The 23085-nt window shown below is 40.3% G+C and overlaps 1 protein-coding gene across 3 annotated transcripts in view; it reads right to left on the reverse strand.

Moving 5' to 3' along the window:
• ALS2 (alsin Rho guanine nucleotide exchange factor ALS2) overlaps positions 1–23085 on the reverse strand; it is a 79025-nt gene that overhangs the window by 37933 nt on the left and 18007 nt on the right. For all 3 annotated transcript variants that reach the window (XM_056111633.1, XM_056111632.1, XM_056111634.1), the window contains 6 exons: positions 18320–19260; positions 12492–12849; positions 10073–10241; positions 8988–9084; positions 2897–2974; positions 889–1068 (listed from right to left, as the gene is read on the reverse strand). In XM_056111633.1, the coding sequence (XP_055967608.1) occupies positions 889–1068; positions 2897–2974; positions 8988–9084; positions 10073–10241; positions 12492–12849; positions 18320–19260 (1823 nt within the window). The remainder of the gene's footprint in view (positions 1–888; positions 1069–2896; positions 2975–8987; positions 9085–10072; positions 10242–12491; positions 12850–18319; positions 19261–23085) is intronic.

Genomic DNA, 23085 nt, shown 5'->3' on the forward strand with positions numbered 1-23085 from the left:
GCCAACAATTACAAAGCATCAGCTGGCACGGCTAGAATAACACTTTATATAGGTCAAGAGCCAAACCCTGACCAGTATTGCTTTTGGCCAGAGAGATTTTGTCCCTATACACTCAGAGCTTATGTAACTAGGCAAAAAACAAACACAAAGGATAAAAATATATACATGATGTGTTATTAAATAAGAACAAGAAATATAAAATACACTCGCTTACAGGGTTAAATTCCTTGCAGCATATTACATTGAGACTAGGAATTGCTACAACGGAGAAATAGAAAGCCAGAAAAAGACTGAAGTATATGAAAGAAAAGTATGAAAATAAATTCATATCAACAATTAAAAAAATAAGTGCAATAAAAAGTAAGGGAAAAGGGAAGTTCTGGGATAAAGGGCACAATTGGTGGGCTGTTAGATGAATCACAAGCCCTTTCTTGGGCCCCTTAAATTAAGTTTCCCATGTATACTTAAACATTCATCTATTCCATTTTTATTCTAATTCACCTCTGGGGGTTCCATGAATTCAGTAAGTAAAAATTCACTGCGAAATGTGCTTTTAATACTCCCATAAAAGTGTGTTAATTCCACAAATACTTCTAAAGTAGTAAATAGGATACTGCAGTAAATGGGAAGCTCTAAAATCCCCATTCTTGTGACATTACAGTTAAGATAGACAACAAACAGAACAAGTACACTGTTTAGTATATTACACAGTGAAATGCTGTGTAGAAAGAAATAAGGGAAAAAGAAATGAATAAATGAAGATAAAAAGGGGTTTACAATTTCAAGTACAGTAGAGATATTTAGTAACAAGTTAATCATACATACAAACAACAAAAGTAAGACTTCTTGTTTTTAAAATGTAGGCTTTAGGACCCAATTCCTGTTCACCTTGCTACAGGAGAGAAGTACTGGAGTCTTAGTACCACTGGGCTTCTCTGGATGGTCACTTTCTGTAGGGTCCTGCCGGCCGCTGTAATGTAAGCCAGGCTGGAAGTCTTCAGTATCCACTAGGAACAGAGAATAATCCTGGCCGGCAGCTATATTCCACACTCCGTTTTCACTGTTTACCTGCAAGAACAGCAATATATTGTCTATCCAAGATGAAAGGATCAGACAGAACTTTAGACCACAGGAACTGAAATGTTAGATTACAGCATGGTAAAAAATTAGTCATACCTCATACTAACAAAACTCAGCAATATTCCTGACCAAAAGCAAAATGGTTTCTGCTTTTAAATCTAGAACTCAATTGTTATTCTAAAAATCTGAAAGTCTGGAATTTAAAAAAAATCATAGATCTGATTTTTTTGTGAGAGATCTGGAAATTCCCATAGAATTTACACCATACTTTGGTCAAGAGTCCCAGAAACATCTACATTTCTACTCTAACCTTTATCTATATTCATCCATATGCACAAAAAAATCAATGTTAAAAGAAAACAACCTCAATCTAAATTCCCTTCTGATGAACTCAACCTTTAGGTGCTAACCAGATGTGGCCCCCAAACAAACAAAAATAAACAAAATTCCATTTGCCCACTTGGAACTCACTACCAAGTCTCGGATGTAATTTCCTGTGCTAACTTCTTTGACGCTGAAACACCCAGAAACCCTAAGAAGCTCATCTACGTGGACTCTTTTTTTTTCCCTTACATTTTTATTAGTGAAAAACCATGAGGTACAGTTGTAGACTTACAAATTTTTGTGTTTGGGTTTCAGTTATACAATGATTGAATACCCATCCCTCCACACATGGATTCTTTAGACCTGTGAGATCTCAACAGTTTTTGCTGCAGCACTAGCAGCAGCAGCAGCAATCAACTAAGACAAACATGTTAAGAAATGAAAATTCTCTCACCAAAGAAATAGCTCAAAGGTCTGGAGTATCTGCTTTGCATGCAAGAAGCACAGGAAACTTCCCTGGCACTGAATGGTACCTCAAGCACCCCTGAGCACCACTAGTTTGACCCCAAAACCAAATCCAAAAATTTTTTTAAAAATGCAAACACTCAGGACACAGAACTATGGAGGATTTGCAGGGTGGGGCGAGCAGCCTGTTTCAGCGAGCTTTCCAGGTGATTCTGATATATGCAAACATTTGTGAACCACTGTCCTAAACCAGTGATTTTCAAATTTTAGAAATCTCCAAAGTGATTCATGAGCCACATGGAAAGGTAGAGGGCCAGGGCTCTAGCCCACTACACTCTCCTGATGCTTTGCCACCCTAATTTACCAACTCAAGTAGTTTCAGTTTATCTATTTCATGTGAGGGATTCCATAAAACATTTCATTTGATGAATGTGTTCTGCAGGAATACTATTGCCCCCCCCCACTCCCTCGATCTAGTTTTTTCTGTGACTCATAGACTAGAGCATTTTAAATGTTTTCCACTCAGACCCCATTTTGCCTGAGGAATTAACACCACTGTTAATAATAGTTGTTGTTGTTTTTTGTTTGTTCGTTTTTTGGGTGCCACCCGGTGATGCACAGGGGTTACTCCTGGATCATGCACCAGGAATCACTCCTGGCAGTGCTTGGGGGACCACATGGGATGCTGGGGATCGAACTCGGCGCAGCCACGTGCAAGGCAAATGCCCTACCCGTTGTGCTATCGCTCTAGCTCCAATAATAGTTGTTTTTAGGGATGTTTTTTCTTTTCCACTTGAAAAAAAGACAAAAACTAAGTAGTCGATGAACAATGCAAAGTGGTAGCATTTTTTAAAAAAATTTGAAAACAAGTGACTTTATGTTTTTAAACCTTTGTAAGCACATCAAAATAAATTATGGCTACAAATATATTTCTCCCAACTTTCTGAAACATGAAGAAATATTAAATGTTATAACTTAGATTTCCAGAATCAAGTTGCTATAAAAATTATCAAATTCTCAAGAGTACCTTTGATAGACGAGGAACTGTTGTGGGACAATCAGAGTGCCCAAGTTGACCAAAGGTATTGCTGCCCCACGAGTAAACCTATTAGAAAACCACAGGAAAATGAAAGTTGTAAATCTGATTCTGCATGTGAATTCTGAATCTTTATCATATATATATATAACTTTTATATATGAAGACATTGCAGCAGAAACACAACTACCATGCTCTACCAGACAAGAAAACTAGATTATAATGACATAAAATAAAAATGGTTTCATTTTTTATTATGAAAGTAAATCATGGTATACTGTGCCAGCATTAAAAAAAAAAGAATGTAAAGACCACTGATGAATCAACAACTACTCTATATTGTTTGGGGGACACGCAAATATATATATATCTTTCCAGAAATTTAATGTATACTTGATATATGTATATAAAAAATATATTTGTACACACACAAAACAAGGTACAATATGAGATCATAATTCCAATTATCATGGCCTTTTAAGAATTCAAAGGTATCTATACACATTTTTCAAATATAAACATTATTTTTAATAACCACTTATAGGCACAGTTTAATCAATAAACTTCCAAAGAAAGAATATTATTAATAATTTTATAGTTCTTTAGTATGAAAGCTGATATTAAAAATCCTGTTAAGATTAGTTATCCCTTTCCTATAGTTTCATTTTCCATGGTTTCAGTTTTCCATGGTTAACTATGAGATAGTAAGATATCTTGAAAGAGAGAGAGATCACATTCACATAAGTTTCATTGGGACTGAGAGGAACTCAACAGGCAGAGCACATGTTTTGCCTATAGGAGGCTTGGATTCAATCCCAGCACAGGATGGTACCCAAAGTACCACCAGAAGCAATCCCAGAGCACAAAGCCAGGAGCAGACAAGCTGGCTGGTAGGGCACCAAAGCACATACCAATTAACTTTTATTTCAATATGCCATTTACAACTATTCTAGCATATTACTGGCTATTATTGTTAATCTCTTACTAGTTTATAAATGAAGTTTTATGATAGTAGGTATGTATTTTTGAAAAAGGTGTGTAGATGGATAAACAGAGGCTACTAAGTTGGATATATATACTCCAGCTAGTTTTAGGCAACTTGTGTGTGGGGGGGGGGTATGGATAGTTCCTGCAGATCAGAGGACTACTGCATTCATGCATCTGTTTCCTTAGGATCAATTCCTAGGCCACAAATGAAATACACAATCTAATTTTTGATAGGTATTAACAAATTAAAATTCCAGCAAGGTTTAAAGAACATTACTGCCAATGATATTAGTCCCTCTTCTTCACATCTTCACTAATACTTAATTTTAAATGTAGCACTGTAGCACTGTTGTCCCACTGTTCATCGATTTGCTTGAGCGGGCACCAGTAACATCTCCACTGTGAGACTTGTTGCTGTTTTTGCCATATTGAATACATCACTGGGAGCTTGCCAGGCTCTGCCGTGTGGGAATTTTAAATGTAATCCTTGATCATTTTATTTGTGACATTAAATTTTATTAAATTTTATATCCAACTTACTAGCCTCTGTCTATCCACCTACATTCCTTTTTAAAAAATACACACATACCCACTATCATATCACTTAATTTATAAACTAGTAAGAGATTAACAATAATGGCCAGAAATAAGCTAGAATAGTTTTAAATGGCATATTATTTCCTGAGAATTATATATTACTGTGGATTTTCATTTTGGGACCACACCCAGTAGCGTTCAGGACCTACTCCTGACTCTGTGCTCAGCAATTACTCCCGGTGGGGCTCAGGGAACTGTGAGATGCTGGAGATTCGATTCAGATCAGCTCCAGACAAGGCAAGCATCCAATCCACTATACTTTCTCTTCAATCCCAATCTTATTGTAATTTTAAATATTTTTGCAATGTGATTTGTCCATATTTTCATTCACTACTCACAATTAATAGTTTTTCCTAGAAATAATTAGAATATAAATCATTTGACAACTATTTTTTATGTTTTAGAGTAGTAACACTCTATCATATATGCTACAAATATTCTTTTCCCAGTATGTTATGCACCTTCTTTAGAAAAGGGCTGGGGGCTTCCAAGTGGTGTTCGGTAGGCTGAGGGGTCCTGCCAGCAAGTTTCAGTCAACCAAGTCTGCAATTCCATGTAATAGCAGGAGGATGTGATGTTTCTCAGGCCCTACAGTACCAGCGGTACTGAACGAAGGGACCCTCCGGGACCATACCCATCAATGTGGGATGGAGGGAAGGGGCACATACGGAGCCTGGAATAAGAGTTGGGTCAGGTGCATGCTAATTGCCAGGTGTGTGCCCTAAACTGTTGCACTATCTTTGGTCCCCTTATGGATCATAACATGCAGTGTTTTGGGTTTGTCTTTGTTTCCTTTTTCTATTAAAGATTACTGAATTATTATGTAGATAAACATCATTTTTACTTGTTGGCTTTAATGGCAGATTCTTTTCTAATGCTCAAACTACTGAAAAAAATTACCTTAACCGGTTAACAGTCAAGATTTTTTTTTTCTTTTTGGGTCACACCTGGCGATGCACAGGGGTTCCTCCTGGCTCATGCACTTAGGAATCACTCCTGGTGGTGCTCAGGCGACCATGTGGGATGCTGGGAATCGAACTCGGGTCGGCCGTGTGCAAGGCAAATGCCCTACCCGCTGTGCTATCGCTCTAGCCCTTCAAGGTTTTATTTTTTAACATGTACTTTTTTGGGGGAGGAAACCATACCCAGTGGTGCTCAGGGTTTATTCCTGGTTCTGTTCTCAGAATAACTCCTATGGGGACCATAAGGGTGTTGAGGATTAAACTAGGGTTGGCTTCATTGAAGGTAAATTCCCTACCTGCTATACTACTGCTCTAGCTCCTAATATTCACACTTTATTTAAAAAAAAAAAAAATTCCTCCCTTTACTTCAACACCATGCAAGGAGCTAGTGCTTACTAGAGTATAGAACAGTAATTGATACTCAATTTTGTTCCCTCAACTGAACTGAAAAGTCGACTTTTATCATATATTAAATTCTCATATGAATGAATTTGGCTATTTTTTTCTAGCGTATACACTTGTCTCAGTGCTTTGTATTTCTATATTTTATAATACTAATTCTCAGCCCTATTTCAGAATTTACCTGTTTTACCTTCTATATTTATATGTCTAGGGTAATTTCTGGGATTTTTATGCTTTATTGTATTGGAATATTTGTGGAATTCTATGGAATTTACACTGATTGTAAATCAGTGATCATTGTACTGATTCAATGACCTAAAGAGAAATAGCATTTTTGCAATAACAAGTCTTATCAATCTGAAAATAAAATCTCTCTCCCTTAACTTCAATTCTCACCCCGACTTTCATTCCCTTTGTTTTTATTGTCATTGATGATCAGGGGTCACATATACTTGGCTGTGGTGTCCACTGTGGGTTTCCAGTCATGATGCTCTGCTGTCAACCAAGGTTAGCACACGAGCCTGTGGAGTTGCAATGTGCCAGAGATCAAACACTTCTGGGGTTTCCTCGGAGCATGTGGTAGTGCCAAGCATCCAACTCTCATGCCTCATGCACACAAGGCCAGTGCTCTACCACTGAGTCATCCCTAGGGCTCCCCATTTTCTTCTTAGAATGAGCAGAATTCTTGCATTTGTTCTTTTCACATGCTCTATCAAGATTATTTCTATTTTCTTAATACTTCTGTGGTAATTATGTACAATCTTTCTTATTCCAAATAGCACCCCCCCACACACAGGTCCATATAAAGTCAATAGTTTTTTCATATCCTTCTGTTGGGTTTGGTGCAGTGCTGAAGATCACTGTCTGTCTCCAGTGTGCAAAGCATATGCTCAGTCCATTGAGATGTCTTTGTGGCAAAACAGATACATTTATTTTGTAGTTTACCACATTTCTATCTTCTTTTTTATGTCCTCTAGATGATCAATGTTAATAAAAATAAAATCTTGTTTTCTTTCAGAAATTAAAGATTTATAAAGCTGTTCTATTTATAAGCTGTTTATAAAGCTGGCGCCTTGTAATCCCATCAGCGGCCAAGACTCAGAGACTATAAAATCCAGATCCTGGAACCGCGCGGCCGCATATGCGGCCGCGCGACATCTTATCAGAACTTTTTTTATGATATCTTATTATCTCATTCCTACTTTGGACAAACTTGCAGGCTATCGAATGTAGCCTGCCCACAGGGCAGAGTCTGGCAAGCTCCTCGTGGCGTACCAAATATGCCAAATACCAGTAACATTGATGGGTCTCATTCTCCTAAAGAGCCGTGAATATAATCTCAGGGCTAGGATGAAAGAGACGTTACTGGGGCCTGCTCGAGGCAATCGACGATTAACAGGATGATGAAATGAAATGAAATGAAAAGCTGTTATTTTTGGCTAGCCTATTATGTGAAATTAGTTTTGGCTCATATAAAATTATTTAAAAACAAACAAAACACATACACACAGACATGCATACACATACACACACACAAAATCTTAAAGGGTTTAGGAATCTTTATTGAATTACTATAAAGTTCCAGAATTAGAATCTGGATTTAATCCATGGTACCACCAGATAGAATCACTGTCCTCCCGTTGTTCATCGATTTTCTCGAGCGGGCCCAGTAACGTCTCCATTGTGAGACTATGTTGTTACTGTGTTTGGCATATCGGATACGTCACAGGTAGCTTGCCAGGCTTTGGCATGCGGGCAAGATACTTTCGGTAGCTTGCCAGGCTCTTTGAGAAGGGTGGAGGAATCGAACTTGAGTTGGCCATGTTGGCTAAATGCAAGGCAAACACCCTACCCACTGTGCTATCACTCCAGCCCATGGTACCACCAAAGGAAAAAAAAAAAAAGCTAAGGGGGCTAAAGAGATAGCACAAGGCTGACTCGGGTTTGATTCCTGGCACCCTAAATAGTCCACTGAGCCCTGTCAGAAATGACCCCTGAGCACAGATCCAGGAGTAGGCCCTAAGCAAAGCCAGGTGTGGCCAAAAAAAAAAAAAAACAAAACAAAAATCCTTAAGACATCTGCTTTCTTAAGGAACAGCAAAAGCATTTCAAGTGTCTGTTCTCCAAGCTGAGGGTTCAAGTTCAAATTCCTTGTGCAAAGCAGAATCCTGGCAGCTCTGCTGTCTGAGCCTTGGTAGCTCCACTGTCTGTAATTCTTAATGCTGCAAGTGATTTTGGCTGTACCACAGCCAGGTTTATGTGCCACAAAAAAAATGGGTGCAACCCCTGGTGAGCTCTAGAACTAAAAAGATGTAGGAGCGCCACTGCCAGGCCCTGGCAAACATGTAAGCACCACAGTGGCCTCAACAAGCACCACACCTTAACTTGTGTGCAAACCTTGGAAAGCAACATGGCTCAAGGTGCAAGCACTTATGTACCTCATGTGCAGAACCAAGCTTGTGTGCCAATCCTGGTCAACACAGCAACAACAGTAACAAAGAGAAGGAGAATAAGGGCAGGAAATGAAAAAATATTTAAAGTGTAGTAGAGGCCAGGGATGTAGCTCAGGTGGCAAAGCACAGACTATGTGCATGCAAGGTCCTAGGTTGGACTCCTGGATCACTTTCCACCACTTTCCACCACTGCCACTGTAGGGAGTGGTCCTGGTGGCTCTTAAGCACCAATAGAAGAACCCCATAGTTTAGAAAAAAAAAGTGGGGGGGGGGGTTATGGATATGGTTTTCAATGATTCAAGAGGTCACTAAAGTTTTAAAAGAAAAAAATACCTTGTTAGTGTCTCAAGACTGTTAGTGTCTCACTTATGGGTATTATTCATTAGAAACTAATATAAAATATACCAGTATATTGAAGAATTTGGAGTTTGATTAAGTATAACAGAAAGTTGATCAGGCAAATCCAGGGCTAAATTCAAACTATACTATCACATGCGTGAACAGAATTTCTCTTATCCTCTCTTTCCTCATTTATAAACGTGTAGATAACACAACAGAAAACATTAGGAAGACCATATGAGTTATAGCACAGAAGACATTCAGTAAGGGATGGTACAAACCTTGTTGTGGGTGCTGTCCTTCCATGAAAATAAGATCAGCTTTTAGTCATTTGCCTCTTACCTGGGATTTTGCAGTAAGTGCAAGAGAATGGTAACCACCTGCTTCTAGATAGATTACTTCTTTGCCATCCAGACATTTAACGCAGAGTGGCTGAAGCCTTAAAGAAAAAACATGCACACATACACAAACTCTAAGTAAGAAATATGACCTTTCTCAAATTTAAGAGTAAATGCTTTCAAGTAAAAAACAAAAGTTTTAAAAGAATACACTGAAAAAAAAATACTTCATGTATGCAATTGGTTCCTAAATGTTATAATTTTGTGTGGTTTCAATTTAACTTTTGTTTGTAAATCACTAATTGACTACCATAATTCAGGATCTATTAAGAATCTCAGGGATGGAAAGATAGCTCAATGTCTGGAGCACATGTTTTGCATGCCCAGTTCAGATCCCTGGCACAACATAGAGCCCTGAGCACTGCACAGAACAACCCCCAAGCACAGTGTCAGAAATAGCCCTTGAACATCTCCAAGAGTGGAGCACATGTCTTGCATACACAGGTCCTGAGTTTGGTGCCTGGCCCAGCATGGGTCCTCCAGCACCCCAGTGATCCCAGGCACTGCAGAATGACCTCTGGTTCTCTGAACTCTGCTGCCAAGGACCCCAATCAAATAAAGAATCACAAAATTATTAATGATTTATTATGGCAGAATATAGTTGAAATAGAGGCAAAGAAAGAAATAATTTTATTTTAATCCCATACTTCACTCTACTAATAAACATTTTTATTTGTTTTTGCTTTTCGGCCATACCTGGCAGTGCTCAAGGGTTATTCCTGGCTCTGTGTTCAGGAATCACTCCTGGCAGGCCTGGGGTTATCACAGAGAATACCAAGGATAGAACCTGGGTAGGCCATGTGCGAAGCAAATGCCCTACCAGCTATACTATAGCTCTGGCCCCCAATAATAGATAATTTTATTAATTGGCTATTTTTTTTTCTTTTTGAGAGATTTAATGGTAATGATTTAATGATCTAGAGCTAAGAAAGAGGACCACATTGCTTTTATGAGGAAATAAGAGTCATTCACAGAAGAGAGTTAATTTGCTGAAGCTATTTTCTAGCTGTAAAAACCAGCCACACTTACCTGGGCAGAACATCGCCGTGACCCAATTGTCCTTCCTTCCCTTTTCCCCAGGTCCACACCTCTGTTCTCAGAGAAGGCAGGAGTGCATCTGCTTCCCCACTGTATGTGGGGGTCAGCACCACAGTCCGGGTTTTCACCCGTGCAGCTTTTCTTAAGAGCCTGGGGGAAACTGAAAACAAAGACAGGGTGAGGGAGAAACAGGTGGGAAAAGGTAAGATCTAGTAAAATGCTGTTTTGCAAGAGTGTGTATTAACAGTGCATTTGGGAAATGAACTTTGCTTGTTGGCAGGATATGTTCTGAAGAAAATCATCAAATGTTTCTAAGTGTGCTCTTACTCTTTTGATTGTTTACCTGTGCACCACACACAAAAAAAAAAAGGTGATCCTAAATGGCTAAGATCAACACCAGTTCCTGTGAGTAGTATATTTTGTATTGAGGGATTTAAATAAATCTACTTAAGTTTCTTCAAATACGTGCTCCTGATCATTTTAAAAGATATGGGGGGAGATGTAAATGTTATTTTTTCCCTAGAGCTAATAAATCTAACCTATAGAAATATTTGTTAATGGGACTGCATGATTCATGTGATCAATTAATCAAATCACAATTATGGCCCTAGGAGATATTAAATATGTTCATATTAGAAATTCCAAAGGACACTTCAAAACAAGACAATATTTTTTTCTTTTTGGGTCACACCTGGAGATGCACAGGGGTTACTCCTGGCTCTACACTCAGGAGTTATTCCTGGCGGTGCTCAGGGGACCATATGGGATGCTGGGAATTGAACCTGGGTTGCCCGTGTGCAAGGCAAACGCCCTACCCGCTGTGCTATCTCTCCAGTCCCCAGAACAAGACAATATTGATGAGGACCTTGCACACAGCCAACCAAGGTTCAATTCTTGGAACAATATATGGTCCCCTGAGATCTAGTGGCAATAGAAATCAAGAAGCTCTAGAACAGGAGAAGTGCTCAGAGAGCAGTTCTCAGAGAAGAGGAAAGAAGAACAAGTTTAGACACAAGGGGCAAAAAAATCAGAGACAAGGGGCAAAGCAGACACATAAAATTTAAATATAATCAAGTATTCCTAACTTTTTTTTCTTTTGCTTTTTTTTTGCTTTTGGTGTCACACTGGCGATGCTCAGGGGTTACTCCTGGTTCTGCACTCAGGAATCACTCCTGGCAGTGCTGGGGACCATATAGGATGCTGGGGATTGAAACTGGGTGGGCTGTGTGCAAGGCAAATGCCCTACCCACTGTACTATCGCTCTGGCCCCAAGGATGCCTAACTTTTAAGCTCTACATAAAATGAGATAAACCTGGAGCTAGCACTATAGCCCTGCACTGCACTGCTCTGTCCTGTCCTCCCGTTGTTCATCGATTTGCTCGAGCAGGCCCAGTAGCGTCTCCATTGTGAGACTGTGTTTGGAATGTCGAATACGTCAGCGGGGAGCTTGCCAGGCTTTGCTGTGCGGGCGAGATACTCTCAGTAGCTTGCACTATAGCCCAGGTGCCATATAGAGTATATTGCATATTGTGTAAATTTAGTTTTAATGGAATATGACTTTACTTTGTCACATATGTAGTCTGATGGATTTATACATCAAATAGCTGTAGCTGAAAATGTACATTCCAGAAATCATAATTCTGTTTAGCTCTTTCCAGAAAAAGTTTGCCAACTCAAGGTCTAATCCATTATTTCTCAAACTTTAATGTGAACCTTATCACCTAATTCTAATTCATATCTTTATTCAACTTTGGAGTAAAATTATGTACTTCCAACAAATCCCCCAATGGTACCAGTTTGCAGGCTACATTTCAAGATTAGATTAGATGACTGAAATTCTTGAACTGATCGAGAAATAAAAAAAAAAACAGTGTAATATTCCTAATATTCTGAGTTCATATCTTTGTTTTTGTTTCTTGGGGTCCACACCAACTAGTGCTCAGGGCTTACTCCTAGCTTGGTACTTAGGGACCACTCTTGGTATTGCCGTGGAGACTATATGTGGTGCTAAGATCAAATGAGGTTAGTCACAAGACTGCAAGACGTTCACCTTTAACACTGTACTCTCTCTCTTTCTCTGGCCCCTAAGATCATTTCTAAGTTGGTTTCTGAAATGAAACTTTTCTCTGAATGACACTTTCTCTCTGCTTTCAGGCAAAGTATAACAATTCTTCACTCTTAAAAAGGAACACACCTGGTACCTCATGGTGTTTCAACTAATAAAAAAAAAAGGAACATACCTACAGTTTCGCCTATCTGGAATAACAAAATAAGTTTTCATAAGCAGATGCAAGTATGAGTAGGTTAGGCTCTAAGGTTATTGGTAATGCAAAATATGTGACTTTCTTTTAAAAACCACCCTAGCATCTTGTATTTTGCCAAAAGTTAAGTTTACAAAATCTGGCCTTACCCTGTGACAACAATCCAGGGAGGGAGAGTCTTCGGCAACCTCCCTCTGACTCTTCTTCTCTGATGTCCACAAGACTTGAACTTTTTTTCCCTTGCATGGACTCCTGTTTCACCTGTTCTTCTCTGCTTTCTTTCAGACCTTCTGGGCCTATGGAACTACTGCCTGCCTGAGCACCTGGTTCACCAGGGGCTGTACTGTAGAAGCTCATCACTTTCTTAAGAGACAAGGCCCCGGCTTCATACGTAGCGGCCACTCTCACACCCACAGCAGATGCACAAGAGACCACAAGGCTGTTCAGAGCTGAGGTGCTCGTGGTTGGTGGGCTCTGAAGACTAGGAACGGCTTCTTCTACCAGGGGCTAAAAAATACACACGCACACACACAAAGGTATACAGCAGTCAATCAACAAAAAGAAAGTTTAATACCCATTCCCACTTGCAAATAGAATCTGAAACAACAAGAGATTTCTTCATCTCTAATTTAGAGGTTTTTCCCTTTGGAACATGAAATGCCTTTAACACATCATATGGAAAAGAAAACTGAATACTAAATATACATTTCCTTATCAAAAGCAATTCCTTTTGATTGAGTAGTGTGTTTTCCCACAGTATTTAAAAAATAAGTTCCAGCTGTCTTGATAAAATTAAACACAGAAGAGTGGAAGGGAAAGCAAAGCATGAAAAATGTGGCCTTTGAGATCCTCATATGATAAAAATGGGTAAAATGTTGAAAGATGTATTTTATCATTTGTCACTTTTAAGAAAGTTTACAGCAATTGCTAAGAAATATTAAAGAATGTATTTTAAAAATGTTTTTCCTAAATGTTTTGTAAGTAAAAATTTAGGCAGAGCAATTAAAAGTGGAAAAAGAAGTTATACCTCTGACAGGTCAGAGGTATAAAAGAACCCAAATTAAAGTCTTAATTTTAAGTCCTCCTATTAATGAATAAATTATTTTCCAAGAATCAAGGGCAAAGTAAACTGAAAAATTACCTTTGCTCTCAAAAACACAGTATGAGACTAAAAACCACAGACAGAAGAAACGGGGGCTAGAAGGACTGATCCATGGTTGGAAGTTTGCCACCAGTATGTGGGGGCGCAGGGCAGTTAGGATAGAGAAGGGACCACCAATATGACAACAACAGTTGCAAATGATCACTCTGGATATACATGATAAAGTTTCAGTACCTATATTGTAAACCACATGGGGGGCAGGGGGAGAGAGACAGAGAGAGACAGAGACACTGCCACAGAGGCAGGCGGGGTGGTGGGAGCATTGGTGGTGGGAAATGCATACTGGTGAAGGGACGGGTGTTGGAAGACTGTATGACTAAAACCCAATCGTGAACAACTCGTAACCATGAAACAAAGATGACTGAACTTTAAAAAAAAATTAAAAAGATTACCTTTGCTCTCTTCACCATGAAGAGCAAAGGAGTGAGTTAATAATTAAACATTGGAGGGAGCAGAGAGACAGTTGAACAGGTGGAGTGTATGCTTCGCATGTGGGAAGCACAGGCCTGATTTCTAGCACCAAATGGTCTTTCCAAGCACTGCCAGGCGTGGCTCCTGGGATCCAAGATCGAAGAAGTGTCTGAGTACCACCAGGTGTGGAAAAAATATCCCCAAATAATAACAATAACGACAATATTTGGTATCAGTGCTTACAGTGTGATTCATAGCTCCATTTGAAAGTCAAACTAGCGTCAAACAGATAGTAAAGCAGGTAGGGTGCTTGCCTTGCAGGCTGTGGATCATGTAACCAACCAACCAGGGTTCCATCCATAGCACCTATATGATATCCCAAGCACCAACAAGAGTGATTCCTGAGCACGGAGCCAGGAGTAAGATCTGAGCATCACCAGTTGTAGTCCCAAAACAAAAAAGGAAGTCAAATTAAGAAGTTTTCTGTACATTTTAAGAGAAAAATCAGTTGAAATTTATTCTATGCTGTCACGCATCATTGTTTATTAAAAAGAAATGGCAGAGGTAGTGGATATAGTTCAAAGTTGGGGAGAGCGTGCCTTGCATGTGAGGCTCTGAGTTCAATCCCTGACTCCACATGACTGTCTACTCCAAGCACTGCTGGGTGTAACTTTGGTCATCCCCAAGCACTGCCAGCCGAAGAACCTAATAGTCAGGCCCACAAAGCCAGAGAGCAGCCCCTGGGCTTCTGAATGGAGGAGGGCTCCTCCTCCCAAAGGAAGCTATCCCAGTACCTAATAAGTATAAAAATTGGGATTAGCAATATAGATCAGGACCTGAGAGAGTACAGAGGATGGGATGGATGCCTTGTACAAGGCTGACCCGGTATTGGGTCAGCCAGTATTACATTTGGTTCCTCAAGAACCATCAGGAGTGATACCTGAGCACAAAACCAGGAGTATGCCCTCAGCACAGTAAGATATGACCCAAAAAAACCAATTTTTTTTTTTAAAAACCGTAAGTCATAGTTTAAAAAATTTGCTTCTGAGGTCCCAAAGAATAGAAATGCAAGCTTTAACTTGTCCAGAATTTAAAAAATCATACTAATAAAGAATTTTGGGGGGGGCTTACTCCTCACTTGGTGCTGGGAGGTGGAGGGTGTGCTGCTCCTGCAGTGCTCTGGGGCCCATGCAGCGCAGGAATCAAACCCAGGCCTCCCGTGTGCAAAACTTGTGCTCCAGTTCTTTGAGCTATTGCCCTGGTCTCAAGATTTTTAAACAATGGTTTCTGATTTCCTGAAAGGAAAATCAAACAAATCTTGTTGCTAAGCTTAGAACCTGACAGTAAGTATCCAGGTACTGAGAATTAACGTGTTGAATTTCATACTAAATTTAGATAAATGATCTCTGCAAATGAGTCTCTCATTAAAACATTTATCAAAAATCATATGTGATGTAAAACAGAAGATATGTACATAGTTTATTACTTCCTTGATAATACTTTTTCCATTGCATATTCAGAACAACATCGCTATATTCCTTCTGTATTATCAAAGTCTCTTAAAAGCAACAATGATATTTAATTAAGGTTGACTATCTTAGGTGCTCTTATCATTAGGTAAAAGAAACTGCCACATATTATCTTTAAACTCTAGTTCCCCTACTTCAATATATTTAACATGAAATACCTAAACAAAACAAAAATACATAACTCATTAGAGAGATAAAGCTTCAATGGCAAGTATTACAGTTTATTTCACAAAAGTGAGATATTTTTTCAATTATATCTGGCCAGGGGGTGGGTGGGAACCTACATAAATTCTAGTGAATAAGCTGTATAATTAAAAAATTGTGTATAAAATTTAATTTAGCATAAACACACTACCAAAAAAGCAAAAGTGAACAATAAAAATATTATGTTTAATACGGTAAGTCAGGCCCTCCCGTTGATCATCGATTTGCTCGAGCGGGCCCAGTAACGTCTCCATTGGAGACTTTGTTGTTACTGTGTTTGGCATATCGAATACGTCACAGGGAGCTTGCCAGGCTCTGCCGTGCGGGCGAGATACTCTCGGTAGCTTGCCGGGCTCTCCGAGAGGGGTGGAGGAATCGAACTCGGGTCGGCCATGTTGGCTGCGTGTAAGGCAAACGCCCTACCGCTGTGCTATCGCTCCAAGCACAGCGGTAGGGCATTCGCCTTACAAGCGGCCAACATGGCCGACCCGAGTTCGATTCCTCCGCCCCTCTCGGAGAGCCTGGCAAGCTACCGAGAGTATTTGATATGCCAGACACAGTAACAACAAAGTCTCCAATGGAGACGTTACTGGGCCCGCTCGAGCAAATCGACGATCAACGGGAGGGCCTTTACCTTTTACCTTTTACCTTTACGGTAAGTCAACTCAAAAGAAAATGCAGTAACAATGATGATCATTTAACATATATAAATTTTTAACTTCAAATTAGAGAAATGGCTTTTTAGAAGTCAAACTTTATTTATAAGCATGTACAAATCTACAAATTATCTATGCGCGCTTTTGTTAAATTTCTTTTTAAAGTGCTGTGCTCCGAACAGCTTATTCTTAATTTAAAGAAAGAAAAAAAAAAGAAAGAAATTAAGTATCTACAAGGTTCACTAAGTAGATTGTGAAATAAAACTGATTCTTAAAAATCCTGTAAGCAGGGCCAGAGTGATAGTACCAGGTACGGCATTTTTTTTTTTTTATCTTGCATGCGGCTCCCAGGCATCCCATATTATCCCCTGGGCACTGCCAGGAGTGCAGAGCCAGGGTAATCCCTGAGCATCACCAGGGTCACCCCCCCAAAAAAAATTAAATTAAAAAAGTAAACAACAATCCTCTAATCATGTCCTCATTCTAGCAGAGTAAACAAGAGTAAACAACAGGAATAAAGAATTGAGGGGCTATATAGTTTCAAAAACATAAAAAAAATCACAGAATAGTAACCAGATGTCTTATTTGGTGTCTTAGAATTTTAACAAAAGCAAAACTGAAAAGCTTACATTGTAAGACTCAGTATCTTAATTTTTTTCTTGTTTTTATTTTGGGGTGGGGGCACACTCTACAGTATTCAGGGCTTACTCCTGGCTCCATGCTCTGGGATCATTCCTGGTGGGCTTGGGGGACCATATGGAATGTCAGGGATTGAACACAGCATCGGCAAATCAAGTACCCTACCTGCTCCAGCCCTGACTCAGCACCTTTTTAAAGCAATTTATTTCAAGCAGAAGACTCAAACTTTACTGTATGCTACTGGTAAACAGCTTCTCTCCATCACGAGTTTTCAAAATGAGATTAAGTTGAAATATTAAAATCATCTTTGCAAAAAAAAAAAGTCTAGTATGAACAGAGCTAGAGTTGAAAAAATAAAATCAAGTAATAAGCAATTATAGAAATTTTTTTTTCACTATGGCCAGTAAGTGAGGGATTCATCACAGAGCAATCTTCTCTGATTATAAAAAAGGAATGAAAGTCAGAGCCAGGGATATGGCTCAGAGTCATAGCACCTGTCTTGTATATCGAAAGCCCTGGGTTTGATCCCTAGCACTGGGGCCAAAGAGAAGGAAAGGAGTTTCAACAGAATCTAAAGAGTGGTATAGATGCAGGGTAGAGGAATCTTTGTGAATACACAGCTAAAAGAGATTCAGTAATTCAAAGGCCACCCAAAATTTGGTACCTATACCATGAGGGAAAAAAGCTCTAGGGGAGGGGGGGAGTACCATTTTTTCACTTAGAACTGAAGATTGCATGACACCTTTTAGCAACACAAAGGCCAGAATTTCAGCAGTAAATATATAAATATAAATATATAAATATTAGGGCTGGAGTGATAGCACAGTGGGTAGGGCGTTTGCCTTACACGTAGCCAACATGGCCGACCCGAGTTCGATTCCTCCGCCCCTCTCGGAGAGCCCGGCAAGCTACCGAGAGTATTCGATATGCCAGACACAGTAACAACAAAGTCTCCAATGGAGACGTTACTGGGCCCGCTCGAGCAAATCGATGATCAACGGGAGGGCCTTTACCTTTACCTTTACCTTTTTACCTTTTCTAGGTTTGCCTAAGAGAGAGTTTTGTTCAAACTTAAAAAAAAAAAATAACAAGAGCTTTGAAGCTTTAGGCGTTTTGACATTTCTAAAGAAAACCCAGGTCTGGAGAGATAGCATAGCAGGTTAAGCATTTGCCTGGCAAGTAATGAAGCCAGGTTCAATTTCCGGACCCCCAGTACGGCACTCTGAGCCTTGCCAGGCAGGATCCCTGTGCACAGAGTCAGGAATTAGTGCAAGTACCACCAAGTATACCCCCCACACCCCCCAAAAATAGAAGAAAAGAAAACTCAGGTGGCTGAACTCCAGAAATCCCATTACCTTATAAAATTTAGCAAATACCTGAGATGGCATTGGCTTTTCATGGTCCTCTGAGTTCTCTTTCACTGAGTGAGTGGACAGTTGCTGCACATTTTCATTTACTGCCTGAGTGATGGGGTTTAGGGGTGTATCTCGGAGAGAAGGAACTTCAGTTTGGCCCACGATGTCTTGTTGGGAGGAGATGGCAGCACCAGGACACATGGTCTCGACTTTTTCAACATTCCCCTCAGGAGCAACTGGCTGCTCATTTTCAACTCGAGTGGTCTCGAACACTTCTCCCGCACCATCGAAGGTGTTGGTGCCAGGACTGACAGCAGTGCCGGCCTGGTGTTCGGCCTGGGATTCTGACAAAGTCACACCTAATGGACAACAATGACTGTCTGATATAATCACATGGTCTTCTTTGTCCGTCATAGTGATGAGGAGCTGGCTGCACTGGTTGCATCTTTCTGGGACAGGTTTCAGATCCTGGGAAGGGAGGCATTGTACCAGGGCTAAACTGTGGAATGCACCACAGGCCACTTGTAACACGACTCTCCCAGCAAGATGTTCTACCTTTTGAGGTTTTGTCACTGGGAAAGTGGTAGTAATGAGACCCAACTGACAACCAGTACCCCATGCCCAAATCTCCCGGCTTAGGGACAATGCCAGAGTGTGTTCCTCGCCACACGCCAGCTGCAAGATCCGGACTGCTAACAGAGGGCTGCTCTCAGAATCCGAAATGCTGACAGGACTGGGTTCTGGAACATACTGCTGGTTGGCTACTGCACACTGGCCTGCAGAGTTCTCCCCCCACATGTACACCACGCCACTCTCCGTCACCGCGCCACTATGGAAACTTCCTGTTGCCACCGTGACAACACGTTGCCCAATCAGGGCATTCTCCAGAACAGGGCTACTTGGACAAATCTCTGCTGGTTCAGTTCTCCAGGGAAGAGTTCCAAAGCTGTAGACCTCACCATCTGTTGGTTACAAAGGGGGAGATGGGGAGTTAGTGGTAATTAGTGGTAATCAGCACTAATGGTAGTTAGTGGCAATCTACAAGCTTGCAGTTCTCACTTGCAGATTTAAAAAAATATATATATGATCTTTTGTTTTGAGGGACAGCACACCTGGCAGTGCTCAGGGCTGACTTCTAACTCTATGCTCAGAGATCACTAATGGCAGGCTTGGGGACCATATGGTATGCCTGGGATTGAATCTTAGTCTGCCGTGTACAAGGCAAGCATTCTACGTGCTATACTATCTCTCCAGCCCCCCAAAATACAATCTTTTAAGATATTTGAAAGCCAACTACTGAGATTTCACATTTATCTTTAAGTAATCTCTTAACATACTTTTAACATATAGTGAGAATTTTTGCAAAGTGCAGATTTCTTCCTAGTGACGCATATTGTATCTTTTCTTGAACCTTAATCTACAAACTTCTAGTATCAATCCACTCCTTATGGCTATCATTACAGGCTATTGGAGAATCAGATTCCAAGTACTCAAGACAAAATAATGGTCATCTTAAGATAAAATAAACAAAAAGATAAAGCAAGTACCTCACTATTCCATGCACTACTATTGAACAAGAGAAACAAAAAATTAACCAAGAGCAGAAAATTATTAGATTCAGAGGATGGATAGATAATACTGAGGCTGACCTGAGTTTGATCTCCAGCATGGTTCCCTGAGAAACACCAGGAGTGATTCCTGAGTGCAGAATCAGGAGAAAGCCCTGAGCAGTGTCAAGTGTGGGTCCCCACCCCATCAAAAAAAGTCAAGGTACTGGGTAGCTTTATAATTATAATGAAAAGCACTAGATGATAACCTATTTCTTATTGCCACAAAGAGGGGTGCAACTTTCCCAAAGCACCACAACTGAAAGATGTGCAAGTGCCACATCCAGGAAGTATAACCTCTGGCAAGTACATGCATGAAGAATCAATCCCAGACAAGCACCGTAACCATAACCTGTGTGCTCAACTGATATTGTTAGCCCTGGCAAGCAAGTGCAGACACCACAATTAAAAGAGTGCAAAGCTCAGTAAGTACTGTGTCCAAATGTGTGAGCACTGTAATATGATGTGGAAATCCCAGCAAACACAGCTAAAAATATGTGAGGGGGCATGCTTCCACCAGCAGGTCAACCTGTACCTGCGGGGTAAGTGCATCAGCAGCCTGATGGTGCCTTCAGACTTCCTGATACCCTCAAATTGCCACTGTGCCATTGGCCAGACCACAACAACTTGGGGCCAAGTTTACCAAGAAATTAAACAGACAAAAGTTAGGTATGTGGGAGCAACACCCACAAATCACCTTCAGTTCAGCCACAAGCTCATTTACTAGCCTTATTTCAGAGACCCATAAATCTCGAAAGAGATCAAAAATGCAGTTAGGACCAGCAGCGCACTGCTAGAGCGAGCAAGTGTGCTCTACAGGGCATATGCCAATTTATTTCTCTGGAAAAGATGGAAACAAGGGCCATGGTCCAGAGACACACAAAAGAATCTACGAACTGAGCAGTTCACTGCAGAGATTTCTCCAGACTCTAATTATCTGGAATTTTGGAGTTCCAGGAGCATGTGGCCGCAAGAGCTATTCATAATAAGCAATACAAAAGAAAGTATGGGGGAGATCATCCACCATAGAGGCAGGGGGAGGGGTGGAAGGGGGGGGATATCGAGGTTCTTGGTGGTGGAAAATGTGCACTGGTGGAGGGTTGGGTGATCGAACACTGTATGACTGAAACTCAAACAGAAAAGCTTTGTAACTGTATCTCATGGTGATTAAAAAAAATAATAAAAGAAGTAAAGTAAAAGTAAAGGCCCTCCCATTGATCACTGATTTGCTCGAGCGGGCCCAGTAACGTCTCCGTTGGAGACTTTGTTGTTACTGTGTTTGGCATATCGAATACGTCACGGGGAGCTTGCCAGGCTCTGCCGTGCAGGCGAGATACTCTCGGTAGCTTGCCAGGCTCTCCGAGAGGGGCGGAGGAATCGAACTCGGGTCGGCCATGTTGGCTGCGTGCAAGGCAAACGCCCTACCGCTGTGCTATCGCTCCAGCCCCAAAATAAAATTAACATTCTGATTTTTAAAAAAATGAATATGGAGTTCATGCTCAATTCAATCAGCTTAATCAATGGCTGAATCAATAGCAGTACTCCTACATTTAAAATAAATAAATAAATAAAATTAAAATATATGAGTACTACAGTCAGGCATGTGTAAAACCCAACAATATCATAACATTGACAATAACAAGGAAAGAGAGAAATATATATATGTATATATATTAAATGCCTTACAAAAACATGAAATAAAACATATAAATAAGTTCATAAATACTGGACATCTTATTGGAGGATTAATACAACAGTAACAGGGGTGCTGGAGAGATAGTACAGAGGGCACTCGCCTTGCATGCAGCCCACCCATGTTTAATCTCAGCACTACAAACGGTCAAATGAGCCCTGCCATTTGACCTGAGCTGCATGTGGTCCCCAAACAAAGTAAAAAACAAGAATAATAGAATCAGACTTAGTACTTGTTTGAGGACTATGTATTTTTAAAGCCCAGAGCAGTACAAAATATAATTCACATTTTTTAAGTAATTCTGACCCATTATAATAGTAGTATGAAATATCATGTATATTATAACAATACTAGTTATTATTATAATAGAAAATTATAAAAAGTTATATAATATTAGTTTAAAAAGAAAAAGCACAGCGGGTAGGGCGTTCGCCTTACACGCGGCCAACATGGTCAACCCGAGTTCGATTCCTCCGCCCCTCTCGGAGAGCCCGGCAAGCTACCGAGAGTATTCGATATGCCAGACACAGTAACAACAAAGTCTCCAATGGAGACGTTACTGGGCCCGCTCGAGCAAATCGACGATCAACGGGAGGGCCTTTACTTACTTTACTATAAAACCACTAACGCCAAATTTTAGCTTGGTTTCTTTGCTCCTACAAGGAAAATGTCAAAACATTATTGACATTTTACAAATGCTTACAAAGCAGAAATTTGTAATTAGTGAAGTTTATGACAGTCCAGGCCCAAATCAAACTTGCCAATACAAAAAGTAAACTACCATCAAAAATAAGGGCAACTTCCTATATAAATTATAGCCCATGTTTCTTTGTTACAGAATCAGTTTCATTTTATGTTCTAAGGAGCCACCAAATTATACTGGAGAAAACCTGCTGCAATAATGTAACCGAGTGGCTTTAAAAAGCATGCTGTGAAAGTAGATTATACACAGAACATGATTGTCACTCAATGCCTCTTTTGCAAACCACAGCACCCAAAAGGAGGTAGAGAACAAAAGGGAAAGTCCTGCCAAAGAGGCGGGGTAGGATGGGGGGGGTGAGTGGGGGAATGGGGGGGATACTGGGATCATTGGTGGTGGAGAACTGGCACTGGTGGAGGGATGGGTACTCGATCATTGTATAACTGAAACCCAAGCACGAAAATTTGTAAGTCTACAACTGTACCTCATGGTGTTTCACTAATAAAAATAAAAAAAAAAAAGAGAGAGAGAGATAGTGAAGAAAATAAAATTAGGCCATATTGGAATAAAAAAAAAAAAGCATGCTGGTCATCAGACTGGGGTTTTAATCCAATCCTGACTGACACACTAACAACTGTGTCTTCTTGGAGAAACTGTTTTAACATTCCAGGGGAAAAGGAGCTCAAAGGGCAGCAGCACAAGCTTTCGATGCAGGAGGCCAGGGTTCAATGCCTGGCACTGGGTGATCCCCAGAGTACCACCAGGAGTGATTCGAGTGCTGAATCAG

This window comes from Sorex fumeus, unplaced genomic scaffold, assembly GCF_029834395.1.
Source record: "Sorex fumeus unplaced genomic scaffold, SorFum_2.1 ptg000014l, whole genome shotgun sequence".
NCBI classification, from domain to species: domain Eukaryota; kingdom Metazoa; phylum Chordata; class Mammalia; order Eulipotyphla; family Soricidae; genus Sorex; species Sorex fumeus.